Genomic DNA, 21,546 nt, shown 5'->3' on the forward strand with positions numbered 1-21,546 from the left:
CAGTAAAAAGCGTGGAAAAAGGTAATGGAGATTTCCTGGCAGCAGTACTCCAAAGGAGTCTTAAGGAGGGGCTTCGATGCCAACTGACTCAACTTTACATGGATCCGAAGCCCACTGACTGTTTGTCCATGCACAGGATGATTTCTGCTTTTAAGAAAACACGAAACCTGCACAATACAAGTGCTACAGATTTCATCAATTTTATTACATGTGATCTAAATATTCCTCCAAATATCTTCGAGGAAGTTTTTTCATTAACAAGAAAGCAGGCTAACTGCCCGTTATGGTACGAAATGCGATATGGCAGAATTACTGCATCCAAACTATACGAGGCAGCTAACTGCAAAACATTGGATGGAACATTGACTGAAGTCATCTTAGGGGCAGCCAAGATTCCAGACACAAAGGCTATGCAACGAGGTCGGCTTTTAGAACCTTTGGTGTTAAAGGTACTAGCAAACCAACTGGGACACAAATATAAAGAATGTGGTTTCAAAATCAGTTGCAAATTACCAATTATCGGTGGCTCCCCGGATGCAGTCACTGATGATTATATTGTTGAGGTCAAGTGTCCAGTCAAACATAGTACAATGAAAAATTACTTTTTTGAGGGTGTTGTTGCCAGAAAGTATTATGCACAAATGCAAATACAAATGTTTGTACTGAACAAATTCAAGGGAGTGTTTTGTGTTGCTGAACCCAACTTTGAATCATCTGGCAAAATAAATGTTTTCCACATCGATTACGATGAAGAATTCTGTGTCGAAGCTATTAATAAAGCCATGCTGTTTTGGTCCAGAGCTATATTTCCTGTACTTAAAAAAAATGTATAGGTATACATTATTTGAAATAAATCACGTATTTACTGCACTACACTCGCTTCTTTATTCATAATAATACATGATTATATTGATTATGTACAATAGCATCATATTATTTTCATCCCATCCACCATAGTATAATATGTATTTGTATAAAGTGACAGAAAAACAAAAACAAAAAGTTTACATAAGACATATTTTTACATTTATACCTAGTATTTATTTGATAATACGTACACATGTTATTGTATTATCGCATAGATTTTTTTTGTATTTATTATTGGAAGTAAGAAAATGATTACAAAGTGGAAATTCTAACACAAATAGAAATGTATTAAAAAGTGGAACATGATCACTTTGCTACAACACAACTGTATGTATATAAACTTGATGTAAAAGTAAGGCGTAATGAATGAATAGCAATCAATCCACTCTCAGTAAAATATTGGAAGCATTATTATAGTCAGTACTTGCACTGACTGGTAACGCTGGCCGCTAGATGGCGCTAGTGTAGCATGTTGCATTTCTTCGGGACAATACAAACCTAATGGCGGGCTTTAATATTCTTTTTACGTGTGAGCATAAGAACAGTAAGGTCGTATGTAGGTTACTAAATATTTTATTTTCGACTTATATAATTTATTAACGTAAAATAAAGAAAACATTTCAAATAACATGCATTAAAAAAAACCAACCCACAGAAGTCACGGGGCTAGGAGGCGCTAGTATAGCATAATCAGAATGTATGGTAAATGTAAGAAGTTGAAGGTGTTATACATAAATTATTCTACAGTATTTGATATTATCCCTTTTGGTGGCTTCATTGCCTATAAACTCTAAGTAAAAGCTCCAACATATGTTTTTATAAAAAACACATACTGGCGCTATAATTACATAATATTATACACTTTAGACTTATTCTATATACATTACATGAAGGATAAACAAAATTACACTGGTACATATTATGAATATTTATATTCAAGTTAAAGTTTATATGATAATGAAGCGCACATAACATTTTAAACTAAACATTAGCGTAGAGCACAAAACACTAAAAGACTAATAATATTAATAAGACTAATATGATCAAATTATTGGTTTTTGTAGATTTATGAGTCCACATGCAATCATAACAATATGGTCAACTTGTTGAGTCAAATGGAAGTCTATACAAGAATGTGGCTTTAGAATATTATACTCTCTGAGCCGGCTTATTACACGTTCAACGTGTATACGCAGGGCTGCTATTTGCTTGGATAACTTCACCTCTCTTTTAGTGCTATTTACACCTGTAACAACACTTGGTGGACGCACAAGTTGACAATGTTTGCCTTCTAAAATAGTAGCTAGTTGCTTAAAACCTCTATCTGCCATTACCGACATGCCTTCAGACAAGTTGTCCAAGAAGCCGCACTTTTCCACAATCATCATATCTGTAGTACGTCCACCAAAGCCCTTTGAAATGAAGTTAATAAAGCCATCAGGAGTGATTGATATTAGGTACTTGAGTGTATTGCATTTTTTATATTCTGACCAAGTTAGTGCCTGCTGCAGTGGATTTGATGGCTTCTCTATCTGAATTTCAAAACAGTCTATGATTGATACGACATGTTTGTATCTTGCTCTGAATGGAATTGGTAGTAAGGCTTCTATTGCTTCTGACTTAGGCCAAAATACCAGTTCTGCAAGATGACGAGATAACTTCGGTAAACTTTGCTTAAAGATTCTTGAAGCTTGAGCCTCAGAAAGGCCAAATTCATCACCTAAAATGCTGAAACTAGAGTTTAATTTAATTTTTTTTAAAACGATTAAAACATTTAAAATGTTTATATTTTCAAGGAGTGCTAGGGTTTTAACAATCCAATAAAAATCTTTAAGGATTCCTAAATACAGCTTTGGTTTGTTTTCAATATGCTGCAGAGTTAATTTCAATGACAGACTTTTGAAATCACTATTTGAACTACTATCAACGTACGAATCTGACGTAGCTTGTTGGGAGTATTCTGAACCAGATGCCGATTCCGAGGCAGAACTGTCTGGCTGAAGAGTGACATGCTTTAGTTGTACATTCTTGGTATTTTTATTATGCTTCACAGGAGAAGTACTTACGTCACGAGTAGTTAAACACTCGATTGGACCCCTACTGTGTTCTTTTCCTGTATTTGTCAATTTACTTTTGAATTTCTTTTTCAAATTGCATTGAATGGCTTTCGAATCAGTTGCGTTCTCAACTATCAACATGTGAAAGTTTTCTTCGGAGCTTGATGTATCTTGTGGTCCATCCACATGTTGTTGAAGTATTTGGAGTCCAGAGCATTGAGGCTTCTCGAGAGGAAACGACACTTCCAGTTCAACGTAGTCTTGAGGTTGATTGATGATCTGTTGTGGCACAGACTCATCCACATCAGACAGGCAAGGAGACATTGGCTCGAGACTTGCAACAAACACTTCACCGCCTTTAGATGAGCTTGGATGCTGATCCACCACATTGAGTAGATCTCGCCCATCAGCTCCAATTTGACATTCAAATTTATGAGGAATGGTTCCTTTTTTTAAAAGCACCCTTTTACTTAGATGTTGGGGCCATTTCCGAGCATCCACGCTTAACTGAAAATAAAAATACAACTTATCAAGAGACATTGTATTTATTCAATACAAACTTAACAATGCAAATATAATAAGTATCTTCATTTGAGAATAGCCTGCAAAAGTGTAACAATATTGTAATGTGTGTAGGCTTGTTGTCACTAGGTAATAGACCCACCTACTCAACCTACTGTACTGTACAGCAAACTATTCGTGAAGCATGCAACAAAGAAAAATATGTATTTTTTAAATATTGTGTTCAAACAATAATATTGTAAAAAATATACTTACATTAAAATGATCTTCACAGACATATCGTACGGTTTTATTTGACAGTTCACCCAATTGACTGGACCTATGAATTGCAATACACCATTGTTTTCTAATTGCTGAAATTCGCGGTACAACGAAAAATCTTTTTTCCTTAGTAGTCGCCGAAGTATTTGGGCACAAAGGAACCATACAATATTTATAATTATTTTTACGATCTCGGATCCTACGGTTACTACACGAATCCATGTTTAATTAAATAACAAAACAGTAACAAAACGCAGCGTTAGAATTGGAAGTACTTCGTTTTGACATGACAGATATTATTCAGAAGTGACAGATGTTATGATGTGAAAATCGCACAGATTATCCTTCCGTGGCGGCTGTCTTAGAAGTATAATGGTGATGGTCCTGATTTTAACAAAATCAAATTTAATAATATATTATTATGAGTTTATGAGTACAAGAATAATTTAAATCGCAACATTTGGATAGTATCAAACAAGAGGTACAATATCAAGTTATATGTTATATAACTAGAATGTGCAGCTGTTAAAAATAGTCTCATTGCAAAAACAAAAACCAACCTTGGTACATATAGAATATATAGGTACTTCGACCAACTAAATATATTTTATGAGAACCTTCTTTATACTTGTTTATATATTTCATATTGTTGATAAACCTTCCCCTTTAATTCATTTAATTTTATGTACATTAGGTTTTATTGTAAAATATTTGGATTAAGTGACTGAACATTATAATCGTATATATTCATCAATCCTATAATATTGTGTATAAGTATATTTATATTATATGTCATCTCATTTAATATGGCAGACTGAGATTGCAATATCCTCCCAGTACTGCTGGAATAAAACTTTAAATAAATTAATAAGGATTAATGATCAATAAGAAGGTTCAAGGAAAAAAATATTTATGAGATGTAATATTTTTGGTATGCCTCGTTATTCTCCTCTGCCATTCGTGTGAAATGCGTCGTTTTTTTTTTAAATGTTTTTGGGCTATGTAATTATTTTGTTTTCGCACCCATAAATTATGTTCCGTCTTTCCGGTTTATGAAAAAATGGTCCGATTTTTCGGATTAAAATTTTCAAAAAATCGCCATGGTTTCAAAAATACGATTAAAAAAAAAAAAAAAATACAGAATGTCTTAGAATATTTGCCTAAACCGGAAAATAAAATAAAAAAATGGGATGCAAGAGGCCTATTGTAAATATAATAGTGGCTAGATGCCCACAAATTTAAAAAAAATAAATACCTTACATAAATTAAACACCACTTTTTATTTTTATATTGTTTTTATTTTATATGTATTTACACAACATTATACAAATACATAATCTCAAATAAAAAGAAAACATAGAGAGATCAGCAGTAGAAAACAAAAACAACTCAATTGCACTAAAAAAACGTTACATAATATCCTCAGCACGGGAGATTTCAGTAAGGATATCATTATCTCTACTTATTACTTAAAAGGGAAGATAATAAAACATTTGTTATTATAACATTAACATTTTATGATATGTTATCAATTATTTAAAACAATTATACAGTTAAGAAAGAGTAAGACTGAAAACCCACCTTTACAAAAAATTACACAAATACATAATATACACAACTCGAATGAAAAGAAAACATAGAGATCAGAAGTAGAAAATAAAAACAAACTCAATTGCACTACAAAAACATTACATAATAATATATACACAGAAATCCTCAGCACGGGAGATTCCAGTAAGGATATCATTATATCTACTTATTACGTAAAAAGGAAGATAATAAAACATTTGTTATCATAACAAAATTAACACTTTATGATATGTTATCAATTATTTAAAATAATAAATAAAGAGTTAAGAGTGAGACTGAAAAACGACCTTTACAAAAACAGCTGAAAATGTTTGTGTCTTTCTACTTACTTCTTCTCTACTAGTCTCTTTAATAATAATGTAAGCTGCATGAACTGTTGTGCTCTCTCTTCCCTGTCTCTTTCTCTCATCCTCTCTTGCCATTCCCTGTCTCTTTCTCTCATCATCTCTTGCCATTCCCTTTTTCTTATCTTCTCTTCCATTATTCTCGCCTCAATCCCCATTAAAAAATTCTCCACCGTCGTGGTTGACCTCGTTTGTGCATCTGCAAGTTTCTGTAAAAAAAAATTATTCAAACTTGAAATGTAATCAATTTACTAAATAGGAATAAGAAGGCCACACATAATATGCAATAGTAATGCCAAGTCAACATAATAACGCCAACTCAACATCCTTAGTGTTTGGCAATGTTTAGTATATAATTCTCTGGTATTTATTTATAAGTTAAAAAAATAAAATGTTGCCAGACTATATGACGAATAGTGTAAGATAAATAGTACAGTCCATAGCTATCGTAGGTCGTATCGAAGCTGTAAAGACTTTAGGCTTCCTAAGACTAATTTATCGGGAACATTAAACAATATTTATTGTAAAGATTTTAAAATGTTCAATGAACTCCCGGTAAATGTTAAGGAAGCTAGAAGTCTTGCAGTTTTTCGTGGGTTATGTCTAAATGTTGTGAAGTCCAAATTTTAGTAAGTATGTAAGTGAAAAAAAAAAAATAGTAGTTTTAGAATAAGGTTAATTAATGTACTAGATTGATGTACACACATTTTATAACTAAATAAAAATATACTTTAAAAAAAAAAAAGTTAAGTCAGGTTTCCTCACCGATATGACACAATTCTGCTGATCCATCAGTTTCTGAAAAGCAGCTGCTCTGGTCTCATTTTGATCTGAAAAATTGAATAACTCAATATAATTGACATAATTTTAACACTTGATCTTTCAATTTCTATAAAACAGAATTTATATGTACATAAATGAATAAAACTTTTGATATTTTTATCTACTCCATGTACACAATCATATGCTGTGTACTTCCATTCGATGGATGTGAACATATTTGTTGTTATTATAGGTATTAATTACCTGCTACATTTCGAGTTCTCCTCCTCGGTCGCTGCGTTGATGCATGTGGAGGGGGAAGGGGAGGTCGGTCCACTGTGCGAGGAGTGGTCGGAGGTAAAGGGCTAGCCACCAACTCTTCCTGCGCATCACCACTAATGTTGGGTATCTCTACCACAATTTCTGAAACATTTAACTACATGTAGTTGATGTCTGTAATAATTTTAATATTTGATCATTTGAATTTTGTAAAATAGAATTTATGTGTATATAAATGAATTAAACTATTCATATGTATATCTAATTCATGTTATGGGCGTGATTTTACTTGACATTGTATAAAGAATTACCTGCTACCAATCGAGGACTCTGGGTTGATGCATGGGGATTACAGTCTGGGAAATGCATGGAGTTGTCCACTGCGCGAGGAGAGGTCGGCCAGGTAGGAGGGGAGGCCACGGGGTTCAAAAACTCTCCCCGCACACCACCAGTACCATCAGCGTCATCCTCCATCAGTGCGAGAAGAGATCTCTGTTAAAGAAATGAACATGTCAACAAAGTATCGTATGAAATTTCTTTATTCACACATTATGTAAACTAGCAAAACAAGTGGGGCTAAGGGCCTTTACAAATGAATAAAATACTTACGTCGTCAGTCGGAAGGTTGTCGGGCACACTGAGTCCGTCGACAATCAAATTGCCCATCAGACTAAGTACCTTCTCCTCTAACGCAGTCAGTGAACATCCGGCCGATACATTCCCAGTCTGCAGGTTCTCTCTCCGCATTTTGGATACCTTTGACCTCACATTGGACTTTAATGCGGTCCACACCTGAAACCAATATTACATTACAGTACACAAATCAAATACACTACAAAATTGACAAGTACTATTCTGCATTGATAGAATCTTACTTTTTGCCATTGTGTTGTTGTTTTTTGTGGACCAGCATTATTTAATGTTATGGTAAGGTTTAACCAAAATGCAGCTAGAGCGTCCTTTCCATTTTTTCCTACAAATTTGTTGGCTGCAAATGCTGGCTCTAAAATCATGGCATCTGCCATCATCATATACTGCGCCGCCGAAGTACGCGCGGACCGTATAATTTTATTTACGGATAAACTGAAAGATAATGCAACGACATATTATTTAATTAAGTACACACTTTTCTTAGGTTCTAAACACAGAGTGGAAGATACTCTCAGTATCGCCCTGGTGTAAGACCACCATTCAGAATTGAAACGTTGCTTGAAATGGCTTTAGCCGTGTTTGGTGACCAGATCTGAATAGCCAGGTACTTCCCCACCTTCCTCTTCCCCATCTCCCTCCCCTCCCCAATACCCTCAGCCTCACAACATACCCCAATTGGGGATGCCATAGTCTCACTGGCTCCAGACGGGAGCAGTTGGGATTCTTGTGCGGTAATACTGTAAAAAAAAAAAAAAAAAAAAAAAAACAAAAGCTAAAAAATAATAATACAATAACTGTCTAGCCTTATACTTGAGTTTTAAAAATTTCTAACCTCAATTTATCTTTTGTAGACCGATAAAATCGTTGTCAATTCCGTTTTGAGTCATTTATATGCTTTTAATTACATTATATAGAATATTAACTTACCTCATTCCAATTTTTTATGAAAAATATCAACAAGACTAACTGTGCCGCTATTAGGTACTGAATGCTCAAACTAACTCGTTTGCTTGTTGTTGACTGTTGAGACTTGACGTAAATATGCAATGGCGGCTAAGATGGCGGTAATCTGGCGCGGAGTGAATTGATAACAAAGTTCTAACTATATAGCTAGGTAGGGTACCTATATACAAAACGTAAATCTTAGATAAACGGCTTTATTATGATGTTTAAAAATAAAATAAGATGTGGTTAAAATGCATTATAATATAAAGTGAATGTTTTAAGAAGTTTTGTTTATAGACCTTGCGTCAATAGATTATATTCGATATATCTTTGTTTTCAAGCAATCTCTTAACATCTCTTAACCACTCTTGCTCAGGATTTTTTTACTAGGTCTCTCCGAAACCAAGCCTGTAAGGATCGTGAATCGCTTAACGGTCGCACATGTGTTTATGGTTGACCTTACAGGCTAAAAAAATCCTTTCCTTACAGCCGACGGCTATCGTTAGCGAACGCTAGCCATAGGCAAAGTCCAAAAGAACGTGAATCGGCCTCCAGGCAACTACTTAATATGGGCACTTCATTCGCTGAGGGAAGAGGTAGAACTACTAGCGGGGCACTGCCACCTCAGGAGACACATGTAGTTATTGGGAGTGGAAAACACCAATAGATGCAGGAAATGTGAAGAGGATGAAGAGACTCCAATTCACCTTTGGTGCCAATGTATCGTCCTGATGGAAACAAGGCTCAGATACCTGGGAAGATACATTGTGGAACCAGGAGACATAGCCACATATCCAATGACAACCCTGGTGTACTTTGGAAATGTGGCTATGTCTCCTGGGAAGACACATTGTGGAACCAGGAGTCGTAGCCAGATATCCAATGACAACCCTGGTGAACTTTGTTAAAGGGACCAGGTTACTGTTAGGGAATGAGGTGAAATGGGAAATAGCACTATAGGTCTATGGCCTGAGTGTTCACGAGAACTATCTGTAAACCGTCTCCGCTAATAAATACTAATACTTACATTATTGTACAGTTGAGGAATATGTAATTGATGCTGCTATTTTCTTTATATACCTTTAGAACTGTTTAGAATTACCGTAGCCAACAGTTGCTAAAAAGACATTTCAAATCAAGACTTCAGAGCTAAACCTCAAATCTCTACAAGGAGTGCAGCTGTACTCACAAAGAACAGCGAAAGGGTGATAATATATATTACTGAAAGATCATATATCTCATGAGTAATTTTCGAAGCCATGAATGTTTTTTGACAGGCGAAATTTTTTGTTTAACCCTTCATGTACCGAGAAATCCACAGTGGATTTCTGACGTGTGTACCCATAGTGTTCCGACGAATCCACCGTCGATTCGCTAGCAGTTACCTTGGTTGTACTGTATTTTTTTATTTGACTCACAAGGAACTAATTTATCACAAAATTATTCTAGAGTCTCGTTTCGTCAAATACAAAAATATTCATTTTAACTATGATATTTTTATTTTTGATAGTGAAAAATATTTCCGATTTTCAAAGCCATAATACTGTATTATTTACAGGAAAGTCTCATCTAATTTTTTTTGTGCTATTTCGCTTTATGGAAAATGTAATAAAACTCAAGAATATTTTCGTATTTTTTTATTGTATATATTTTTATGACACAAGAGAGGAAAAAACATTTCATATAAAACAGATATATACATTTTTTAATAGATATATTTAAAAAAAAAAAACAATTGATAAGACGGTACAATGTACAAAAACATAATTTTGCAAATAAATAAGTAAGTTATTGAGAAAATAGTGTCAGCCTGCGTACCGCGGGATATTATCATTTATATATCACTACCCCTGGCACATTAGTGCGAAGCTTAGTGCTAAATCAATATTTTGATTAATCTTAATAACGAATTGGTGTGCATTATGAATACCAAAAAATATGCTTTAGATAAATTGAAGGTTTTCCTATCGTTTTGCTTGAGTAGAATACAAATAAATAAAAAAATTACTCAATAAAAAATATAAATGTAAACTACTATAAAAAATATTTTTTCAATAGAAATGTATGAACGCGCAAAGGAAACAACTTTTGAAAAATACTGTATTATAGCTAAGATTATCTGTGACAGTTTCGCTTGATTAACTTTTTTTCTTTCTTATAAAATTATTTACAACATAAATAATAACCAAGTTTTGTGCTCGAAATCGAACGTTTATAGACTCTGTTTGCAAAGCGATTTTAATGCCTATTACCTACAATATAAGGTATACCAAGAATTTACAGTGGTACCTCGACATACGAGTTTAATTCGTTCCGCAACCTTGCTCGTATCTTGAATTACTCGGATATCGATGCAGATTTCCCCATACAAAACAATTAGACTACCATTAATCCGTTCCAACCCCCAAAATGTCACCCCAGTTATTTTTGTTACTTGGTTTTGAATAATAAAAACGTATTTATAAATGACAAATATTTATTGTACAAAAACAAAAAAGAGAATGTAAATAAATAAATTAGATATCCTATTTTTCTTAGCACTTGACTTTTCACAAACTTTCTTCCCATCCAGGGTTATATAAAAATAAATGAACTACAACTATAAATGTAAATTTAAACGCAACACAAAACGCGAACACAACTTATCACAGCGGGAGCACGCTGCTGACTGATTCACTGCCCGTGGTGGGCGTGGCCGTACACGCGCGCTACCGGCCGACCTGCTACACCGAACTTGTATCTTGAATTTCGCTCGAAACTCAAAGCAAAAAATCACTCGCTCGCCGGCTCGTATCTCGAAAAACTTGTGTGGCGTTGAGAGAATAATCCAGACTAACTCATTAATAGTAAACAGCTCGACCTACTTAGGTACTTAAATTACTACCGAGAACTAATCGTAAACAACGCAACCTACCTACGACAATACGTTGCAAGTCGGTCTGGCACATTACGCCAACTCGCTAGAAGGTTCTAGCCTATCGCCTATGCGTAATAGCAGCGCCGCCGTAAGTTCCAGAAAGGCCCAGACTGAGCGAGTGTCTCCGTTTTATTTGCGATTTCGCCTACCTACTGTTGTCGTCGGCTGTACCGTATAAATAAGCCCGACGCAGCGAGTATTCAGTCTTCAGACCGTCAGCCAAGTACTAACGCGCTAGGAACTTTGACCTAGATATCGCCCGCATTCCATAGTATTTTGCATAGTAAACGCGTAGATATTTTGATTGTAAAAACGATTTTAATTTAACAATAAACGCTGTATCTGAGTTGAACGAGACTTTTATTTGTACACTAAGATAACTACACTCGTATGTTGGGGCACTCGTATGTCGAGGTACCACTGTACACATTTTTGGCTTGTAGCTTCCTCTTAAAGAGTACTAGGCCATGGGTCGGCATTCCAAGGGTTAAAAATTCAAAGACAAATATAATTTATGAAAGCTCTCCAGCTAGGGAAGGGGACATCTCTAAATAATAAGTCACTATCCGCGTCTGTCTGTTTGTGCGCTTAGTTCTTCTAAACTACACATCATATTTTGATAGGGTTTTCACTATCGTTTAGAGAAATTCTTCCGGAAGGTTTATATATATATAATACATGCATATTATATTTATAGAAAGCAGAGAAAAGTCATGCAACGCCGGGTACACGTCAGCTAGTATAGCAATAATTGAAAATGTCTGACCACCAAAGAAGTTTTCTATTATTGCTGCATGTCCGTCGGGAAAGAAATGACCTCATTTGCTTCTTCAAAATTATAAATGGTATTATTGATTCACCTACTCTACTGCAACTCATTCCCTTCAATCTCCCCTCGCACAGACTCAGAAATAATGAACTGCTCTTCCTCAACCATCATTTGACAAATTATGGATATTATTCACCATTGTCCAGAATGTGTAGACTGGTCAACTCAAGTCAAAACCTTAACTTTTTTGGGATAAGTCTGAATGGTTTTTGCCAGTCGCTAAACAAGTGACGGAATATTATAAGTGTCCTGTGGTCCTGACCCACGGCGTATTCTTGACTTGATTCGACTTGTCACTTTATTTTCTTATATTATATCTGCCATATGTCTTTGCTTTCATGTACCTTTGTCTACTCCTGTATTTTTAATTTTATTGTATTCGTGTTATTATTTTGTAATTTGGTCGATGTCCGTTAATAAATAAATAAATGTGTATATAATTTATACCTTTATTTCTAGAATCTCTTGCGCAACCAAAACAACAAGACCAACTACAACCTGGTCTCCGAGACCCTCATGTTCCTGGACTGCATCTGCGGCTCCACCACCGGCGGGCTGGGCCTCCTCGGCCTGTACATCAACGAGAGCAACGTGGCGCTGATCAATCAGACCCTGGAGACACTGACTGAATACTGCCAAGGTAACATTCTATAAACAATACCTCTTCTGTGACCCAATGTTAATTCAAATGAATTTTAGGTATTACAGTAGACCCCTGTTAATTCGCACCCCGATAATTTGAAAAATCGGGCAATTCCAAATTTTAGACAAAAAATATCCTCAGAAATTTTTTTTTTATACAAAATGGTTTTTTAATTCGAAATTCGTTAATTCATAATTCGAAATATTTTTTTTTACGCGCAAGATAATTCGAAAAAAAAACGATTATGCAAAAATAAATCCTAAAGTTTCGTAAATCTGAATCTGAGAGACAGCAGTGGCGGTAAAATGCCTATAATGTATTTTTACGTGGTTATACAACGTCTTAATTAGTATTATTATTTTGTAAATCTGAATCGATTTAATAATAATAATAATATAATAATTGGATGACTTGTATGGCGCCGTTTTTGTGCAAAATCACCTCAAGGGCGCTGTACAAACTTATAATACATTTCTACAGTGATCTATGTTATTATTTTATGTTAAAACTGTTTATGGAGATAATATACAGTACAATACTTACCTGGTAGGTCAGTTGAGATTAACACTTAATTAACATTAACTAATTGTTTATTAGCGAAATTTAGATACAGGATTTAGGACTTAATTGGAAAATTGAATATAACTGGACTTTCTCTTAGGAATGGTATATTTAATTTAAGGGTATGAGAGCTTAAAAAGGTAAGTTTTTAGTTTAGACCTGAATTCTGTTGGACTTGTTATGGATCTTAGTTCCGGAGGGAGTTTATTCCAAGCCTTCGGCCCAGATACTCCGAAAGCGTGATCACCAAACTTAGTATTTGGCTTGCGCTTAGGTTCCATCAGTCTGCCTACAGCTGCTGATGTTGCTGATCTAAGAGTTGACTGCCTCAGACCAGTGTTTTCCGGGACGCATAGTTCAGAGATGTAGAGTGGGGCCATTTCATTGATGGATTTAAACACCATCCAGCACAGTTTGTACTGGATTCTTTCAGGGCACTTGAGCCAGTGAAGGTTACGAAGGTGTTCTGAAATGTGCGAATATTTTGAAACCCCGGTTATGAGCCGTGCTGCTGCAACACTGTTTGAAGTTTGTCAATTTGATATTTTGGAAGGCTGGCATAAACGCCGTTGCAGTAATCGAGACGTGAGACTACGTAAGAGTTGATAAGTAGTTTTGTTGATTCTGTAGGAAGGTTTCTTCGGACAGACTTGAGTTGTCTTACGTGAAAGAAACCGGTGCTTACAGTCCTATTTATTTGACATTTAAACGAAATGTCTGAATCTGAATTACACTGGAATGTCGTATTTTTTCCAATATCCGAGTTTGAAGGGCCGAGAAAATTTCGTTTTACGCGGAAATACGTTGTATTTTTACGAATTTACCTCAGAGATACTACCGGAATTTGAAGGGGTAGCCGAGGAACTCGATTTTCGGCTTTTTTTTGAATTAAATTTCTAATTACGTGAAAATTCGTTAATTCAAAATCTATGTGACATCAAAAAGCAAATTTCTACTGTAACTGATTCGTAAATAAAAGAAAAAGAATTTACTAATAGAATTCAAATAATTCATATTACTTTTGAAAGTCTTGAAAGTGTTGAAAGTGAAAGTGTTGAAAGTGAATCAAAGTTAACAGCTTGCATTCATTGCATTCATGTCTATCAATATTATTTTTAATGTTAACAAATACAAGACGACTCCATATTGTTTGTCCTATTAAAACTATGTGAGTGATAGTCTGCATAGTGAAATGGTTATGATATCTCTGGGAAAGAGATTTTGATGTTGAGTGGAGCATACTTTCAGTTCTTCTTCTCTTTTCCTCAAAAAGACCCTCCTCACAGCATCCCCAAATTTTCTGTGTGGAGGAGATAGTGTTCTGTTTAAATGTATTAAAATGGTTTTGTTGAAATTGAAACTGAATTAGCTTTCTCAAACTTTGCTTTCCTCTGCCTTTATTTCGCTCTCTACATTACCCGTCATTTTGTGGTGGAAAGGACTCTGATTTTGTTAAAAAATCTTTAACTCTTTAAATAACTCTTTCAGGACCGTGCCACGAGAACCAGAACTGCATCGCCATGCATGAGAGCAACGGGCTCGACATCATCACGGCGCTCATCCTCAACGACATCAATCCGCTTGGTCGGTCTCGCATGGACCTGGTCCTCGAGCTGAAGAACAACGCATCCAAGCTGCTGCTGGCCATCATGGAGTCCAGGGGTGACTCGGAGAACAATGCCGAGAGGATATTGTACAATATGAATCCCAAACAACTGGTGATTATCTTTGTCTTTCTTATTTTGTCATTGCATCATTGCTGACGATTCACTAACGATCCCCACTCCAACGCATTGGTGCTTTTCTTCTGCGCCTCCTGCCAAAAACTTAGCCAGTTACTCTCCAGATTCAAGTTGTCAGTTAGGCGAGCAACGGTTCTTGAGATACATTGAAGTCAACAGTTGATTGGCTATTGTGGATGCCTAGCTTTTCCAGAATGAATATATATTATGGTTGTCCATGGAATACCCAGCAAATAAAATATGTATCTGTCTTAAATGAGAAAAAAAATCCAACCTTGGGGTTCCACAAGGCACCAATTTAGGTCCTTCAGATCTGACTTTACCAATCCTTTTTTTGATAATATTCTTATAACCTTTCCACTAGGCCAAGAAAGTGTTTTTATACTACTTGTGTTGTTTCTTTTATCGTTATTGAGGAAAACATATTTATCTTTCTGTTTTTTTGCCGTTATTAATTAGGTTACAATAACTTTGGTTAGATTTTTTTCTTTTCTCTCATTTAACTCATATTTGCTCTTGTAACTGGTACTTACGTAATGTTTAATAATTTTGCACAAGTACTTTACAAAGCACCTGTAATAATAACTGTATTTTTATTGATGATAATTCAAGAATTGTCTATAATAGATTGACAGATATATTAAGATTGGCTTTCCACAAGGTTCCCGCCTTGGTCCACTTCTAAATATTTAAATTGAATACTTGATTGATTTGAAAATGTGCTTTTAGGTTGATGTGGCATGCAGTGCTTTCCACCAAGAAGTGTCCACAGAGGATGGAGAGGATGACAGCGAATCTGGAGATGGAGTGTCACCCAAAGAAGTAAGACCATCTTCAATACAAAATTACAAACTTTTTTTGCAATTATTGAAGCTTCTTGCACCAGGATCATTAAATTCATCATCATCACGGCGTTACATCCCTTGGTGGGATTTGGCCTTCTTTATAAATATTCTCCACTGGCTGTAGACTCTTACTTTTCGCCTCAAGTCTTCAGTGCTCCAATCCTCTTCCACCCAGTCTATCGACCTCTTCGTCAGTCTGCCTCTGAGCACCCTACACTCTTTCTACAAATCCAGCTCATCGCAGTCTTTGGGACCTACAGAATCTTACAAAGGTCTATGAGGTTTTCGGATCATTAAATTTTCATGTTTTTTTGTTCAGGTCGGCCACAATATCTACATCCTTTGCCACCAGCTGGCTGGACACAACAAGGACCTGGCCGCACTTCTCAAACCTACTTCTGCCGTGGACCCCAAGAATAGACAAGCCCTCACATATTATGCTTCACACACTGCACAGATTGAGGTAAACTTAAGAGAATATAAGCAGTGTTCGAAAGTGGCAACACCACGCTTTGTATTTGCATTTAAAAGCTAACTGCAGAAACTTCCAAATAATTGTAATATATTCCAAATCGCCATTGTGTTCATGTTGCGAAAGATCATGTTTTTAGCTGTCACAGGTGACATCTATATGATATAGGTATATAAAAAACACGCATATTCGAATGCAACCTTGTGTCAAAATTTCAAAGCAGGTGAAGAACTTTTGGAGATTTAAGATTTAGAACAAAAAAACATTTACATATGAAATTAAAAAAAATGTTAAGTGACAATAACCTTTTAATACGTTTGTGTGATTAAGTGTGTGTTTTTTTTTTCAGTATAAGGTCGTATTTTTACAGTTTATAAAAAAAAAAACAACCGTTAAGCAACAAAAAAATTGTAATTATTTATTTATTTTTATTTAAGTACATAAAACAGGCATGGTGCCCTAAAATATACATACATGGATGTTTAAATACATAATAATAACAAAAATAGTAACAAAATGAATAAGCTAAATATGCAGAAGTAAGAATGGGTAAAAGGTAAATACAAATATGTTCATAAACGATTTGTTATTGTCACGTAGGTACAATGTTGCTTCTCTTTAAATAAAGGGCTTCATCACAATATCAGCTTAATATGATTAAAGGTAATACGTTTTTTTTGAAGTGTTTAAATTTGGTCATTAAAAATGTCTATTTCATTATTAGAGCCATTTATAATGTTATAATTTCTTAATGTTCGCGGTACAGGGGAAAAATATCCTGTATTTGTGTGGTAGGCTTTAATATAGAAAATGTCTTTCATCCTCCTTGTTGATTTTCTTGATGGTATATTGATGTTAATTTGTGATAAAATGTTTGGTGTATCAACTGAAGCATGTATAATTTTGTGTAGAAGCAGTGCGTCAGAGAGTTTACGTTTGACCGTCAGTGAGTGTAGTTTATAGTGCAAAATTCGGTCATTATATGTTCCAAATTGACCAGATAAACTTTCACGATAAGCAATTACACGGGTTAGTTTCCTTTGTATGGATTCAATCCTATAATTATGAATCTCATAATTGGGAGACCAAATTGTTGTTAATTGTAAATTCCACTGTTTTTTAAAATCAAAATGTTAATATTTTTAATTAACATTAAAATCTGAAAGAAACTTTCATCTGCTTTCAAAAATATGTATTTCATTTTGAGAATCGTTAAAAACAATGAATCTACTGGAAAATTAACGTCAACCGGGATTATTTCTAAATACATTGTGAATATAACAGATCATTTAAAGTAACTTTACAACAATAACCAATAGTTCTTTTAGCTCCCTCATTGATATTGTATCCATATCGAATACTTACCCGACTTGCTTGTACTGATTTTTTTTTTTTTTTTTTCATTAGATAGTTCGTCAGGACCGCACCCTGGAGCAGATAGTCTTCCCCATCCCGGAAATCTGTGAATATCTTACGAGGGAGACCAAAAGAAAGCTGCTCCACACGGCGGAGAGGGACGACCAGGGATCAAAGGTGGCCGATTTCTTCGAGAGGACTCCTCACATGTTCGACGAGATGAAATGGCAGAAAAAACTAAGAGGTACATTTATTATTATGTTTGAAAAGGTTCAGAAGGAATTTCAGAGATTTCTCTACCCAATGGAGGATAGCTACTACCTGTGGCTCTATCCTCCTGACTTTATTTTGGGTATGCTCAGAATGAACCATTTACGGGTCAGAAGGGATGTGCGCATTGCTTCACATCTCTTCAGCCTGATTCGTGGATGGTTTTAAAACTCGGCTATCGTGGAGATCATTATTTCTATGTTCCCGATCGGAATATTATTTCAGACGGTTATTGGACAGATATTATCGGATGATTATTATACTACAGGGTTTTCCAATAAGAGGTGTTATTTTGAATAGCCCGCTATTTCGGTAGATGTTACTTTTGAAGCTGTCATTTTTTGACATTTGACAAGTAGAAACTACGCCATTGATAAAAATGGAACAATACACGCTTCAACAACGTATTGAAATTATTAAAATTCACTTGAGTGAATCAAATGCAAATCATCTTGAGTGATGAGGCCCATTTCCACCTCGGTGGCTTCGTCAACAAGCGAAATTGTCGCATCTGGGGCTCGGAAAACCCAAGAGTTATTGTTGAAAAGCCTCTCTATCCTCAACGTGTGACTGTTTGGTGCGGTTTATAGTCCGGCGGAGTCATTGGACTTTACTTTTTCGAAAATGAGGCTGGAGCAACAGTTACGGTGAATGGATTGCGCTATCGAGAGATGATTAATGATTTTTTATGGCCGGAATTGGATGGTATTGATCTGGACAACGTTTACTTTCAACAAGACGGCGCTACGTGCCACACAAGCAACGAAACCATTGATCTTTTACGATTGAATATCAAAATAACACCTCTTATTGGAAAACCCTGTTTTTATTTGAAGGTTTATAAGACGTTTCAAAACAGATGTTTTGTTTTTACATGTTGATTTTTAAAATATATTTATTTGAATTTCTCTTTTGTTTTCTTGAATGAATGAATCCAAATCTTAGAAGCGGAAATTAACCCACTTCCCGACATCTGATCGAGCTGAGACTCGGCAAATAGACTCGTTATCAATGACAATGCATTCTATCAAATTTTGGTGGCAATCATGTACAAGCACGCAGACTTATAAGCGTTCCTCTGAAATCAGATGACATTACAGCAGTTAATATACTAAATAAATGTCGGTCCTACGCGATCGGCAATTGGCGAGGTTCTGAGCTCAATTCACTCCAGTCTCTGAAAAGGAAGGAACTATCCTCAGTCAAATAAAAAAAAAAAAAATTGAAGTAAAATAAAAATAAAACCTTGTTTTACAGGTCGATTTTTTGGATTTTTGTCGATTTTTTGGATTTTTGTCGATGTTTACTCAAAATCATTAGTTCATCTTCAATTCTTCATTCGTAATGCTGATTGTCTACTAATATTTTTGTTTGTGTTCTTAGGCCAACCATTCCTGTTCTGGATGTCTTCTTACATGTCCCTGTGGAGCAACATACTCTTCAACTTCGCTGTCCTGATCAATATTATTGTCGCTTTCTTCTATCCCTTTGGCGGTACTACAGGTAACACTTTTACCATCAGCACCATTACCATAGACGAGCCAATCGGAAAGGGGAATAAACTAAATTGCACAGAGCGCGCATGAGGCCGCATGATTGTCCCACTTTCGGTGATTTGTCAATAAATCAATCTCACATTATACGAAAATAAAATCTGCTTACGAATTACTAGTCCTTTTTAAAACGGCGCGCAAATTGCTGTCTGCGTAAAAAACTTAACTCCATATTCCAAATCGGGTAAACAAAAGTTCAAGCTTATTTCCAAAATTTTATATTTTGTTACACTATTTAGTTGGACACTTTTACAAATGTGTTATAATTTAGCCACCTCATTCAATTTCAGCTTCGCTGCACCAGGCCATTAGTTTAAGAATGAACATTCAGATCCTGCGCAGAAAAGTCCCACAATGGACAGTGCTGCAAACCTTTGCCTTACTTTAGCAAACTTTACTTTTCCGCACATGGTCTGGTTATTTCAATGTGCGCTCTTCGGTGGTCGATGTATGACTGATGTCATTGTTTATTCAAAGCATTCTCGAACCCTCCCGGTGCCAAAAATATGGTCATGTGGTTTGTCTTCAGTTCGTCGAAATGATATCCAGATTTCATGTTAGGGCAAGATTATTTATTTATTTTTTTTTATTTTTATTATTTTAATATACATGATATGAGTTACATTAATACATACATATTTTGCAAGATATAATATTAAGGTTCATAATATTGGTCATGTATACCTTATCAGAAAAGAGGAGCTCTTGTGCCTGATAAGGGAGCCACGATTCTTACTTAGATTCATAATTCATAGTGAGATATAATAATAATAATATATATTATAATAATAATATAATAATAATAATAATATTTTTTTATTTTTGTTTAATATAAGTTTTTTTGGAAAAAAAGTTTGATTTTATTTATTTGTTCTCGTTGGTTCATAATACAGCGCAATTCGGAAGGGAGATTATTGTAGTTTTTTATGACTTGGTAAATATAATGGTTTTGCATTTGAGTTGTTTTAAAGATTGGTGTAATAAATTGATTTCCATTTCTCATGAGTTTGTAAAATTCTTGATATTAATTTGGATGTTTACGTATCCATCTCATTTTATTCTATGGCCATTACTTATTTCTATTCTTTGTCTTTAGTTCAACTTCTAGCAGACTCTAAAACACTGAAATCTGCTGGATTGACAGTGTTTTCGATAGCTTGATTCCTGTAAAGAGTTATTTCTTGATATTCTTCTTATATATTGTATTTCCTTTCCAGAGGTGGACACCCGTTTATCCCTTGCAGTCTGGGCCATCACTCTGGGGGCGGGTGGACTGGTGGCCGTGGTTCCACGGGCATCCGGAATTCGTACCCTGGCGGCCGGCTGTATACTGCGTCTCATACTGTCCGCTGGCCCGCGGCCAACGTTAGCTGTACTAGGCGTGCTAACGGTATGTCAGATGCAATGCAGTCAATATTCTTTACTAACTATCTCGCTGTTTCTCCGCAGGGGTAGGCAGAGAAGATGGACTGCCAAGCGACTCGGTCTTGGCACACATTACTCTGCTCTGACTCTTGACGTGACCCGACTCAAGTATTTGATTCACTTAATCGTGTCCTGACTTCCTCGGACATCTTTGACTTCTTCTACTTTTCCACAGTGGAAAATGCTTATATTAACGTCCCGGTGAAATACCATCACTCGGAACAAGCAGTCTCTCTAGCTTTGCTAAGTGATTAGATTTGAATAGCCATGTTTTTAACCCTCTTCTTTCCCTTTTCGTTTCGTTGCTACCTCTCTTTCTGTTGCAAGCACAGTTCCTTTCTTTCCTCCTTTATGAGAAAGACGAAGAGATTACAGAGAATCTATCAGCGGAATGCCTATAAAAAATAATCTGTCCCAATATCTAGGATGAAATGGACCACCTAGATTCTTGCAATAAAACACTTTGTGCTACAGAAATTTACCAGATATATTGGTCGCAATTAGAATTTCACCATTTTTACTTTGTGTTTATGTTTATCCGCAAATACCATTTCTTTATGAATCATGTGAATAAATTTACAATAAAAAATAACCGTTTATGTTTATGATAAACCTATTTTTTGATTTTTTTAAATTAGTGGTGGCCCTATAACAC

The 21,546-nt window shown here is 35.3% G+C and overlaps 2 protein-coding genes across 2 annotated transcripts in view; one reads left to right on the forward strand and one right to left on the reverse strand.

Annotated features, from left to right (window-relative positions):
* Itpr (Inositol 1,4,5,-trisphosphate receptor) overlaps positions 1-21,546 on the forward strand; it is a 172,471-nt gene that overhangs the window by 143,388 nt on the left and 7,537 nt on the right. The window contains exons 47-53 of the mRNA XM_089649084.1: positions 12,484-12,664; positions 14,717-14,946; positions 15,700-15,792; positions 16,135-16,278; positions 17,695-17,887; positions 19,297-19,416; positions 20,684-20,856. Of these exons, the coding sequence (XP_089505210.1) occupies positions 12,484-12,664; positions 14,717-14,946; positions 15,700-15,792; positions 16,135-16,278; positions 17,695-17,887; positions 19,297-19,416; positions 20,684-20,856 (1,134 nt within the window). The remainder of the gene's footprint in view (positions 1-12,483; positions 12,665-14,716; positions 14,947-15,699; positions 15,793-16,134; positions 16,279-17,694; positions 17,888-19,296; positions 19,417-20,683; positions 20,857-21,546) is intronic.
* LOC149409826 (uncharacterized) lies at positions 1,911-8,312 on the reverse strand. Its single transcript, XM_089649053.1, has 8 exons — positions 8,261-8,312; positions 7,558-7,765; positions 7,292-7,474; positions 6,994-7,174; positions 6,668-6,826; positions 6,407-6,471; positions 2,999-3,431; positions 1,911-2,506 (listed from the first exon to the last, which is right to left on the reverse strand). The coding sequence occupies exons 1-8, from the start codon at positions 8,263-8,265 to the stop codon at positions 1,911-1,913; spliced, it is 1,830 nt and encodes a 609-aa protein (XP_089505179.1). The 5' UTR covers positions 8,266-8,312.

The sequence above is a fragment of the Hesperophylax consimilis genome, chromosome 29 (assembly GCF_061612785.1).
Source record: "Hesperophylax consimilis isolate HC1 chromosome 29, BYU_Hcon_1.0, whole genome shotgun sequence".
Taxonomy (NCBI): domain Eukaryota; kingdom Metazoa; phylum Arthropoda; class Insecta; order Trichoptera; family Limnephilidae; genus Hesperophylax; species Hesperophylax consimilis.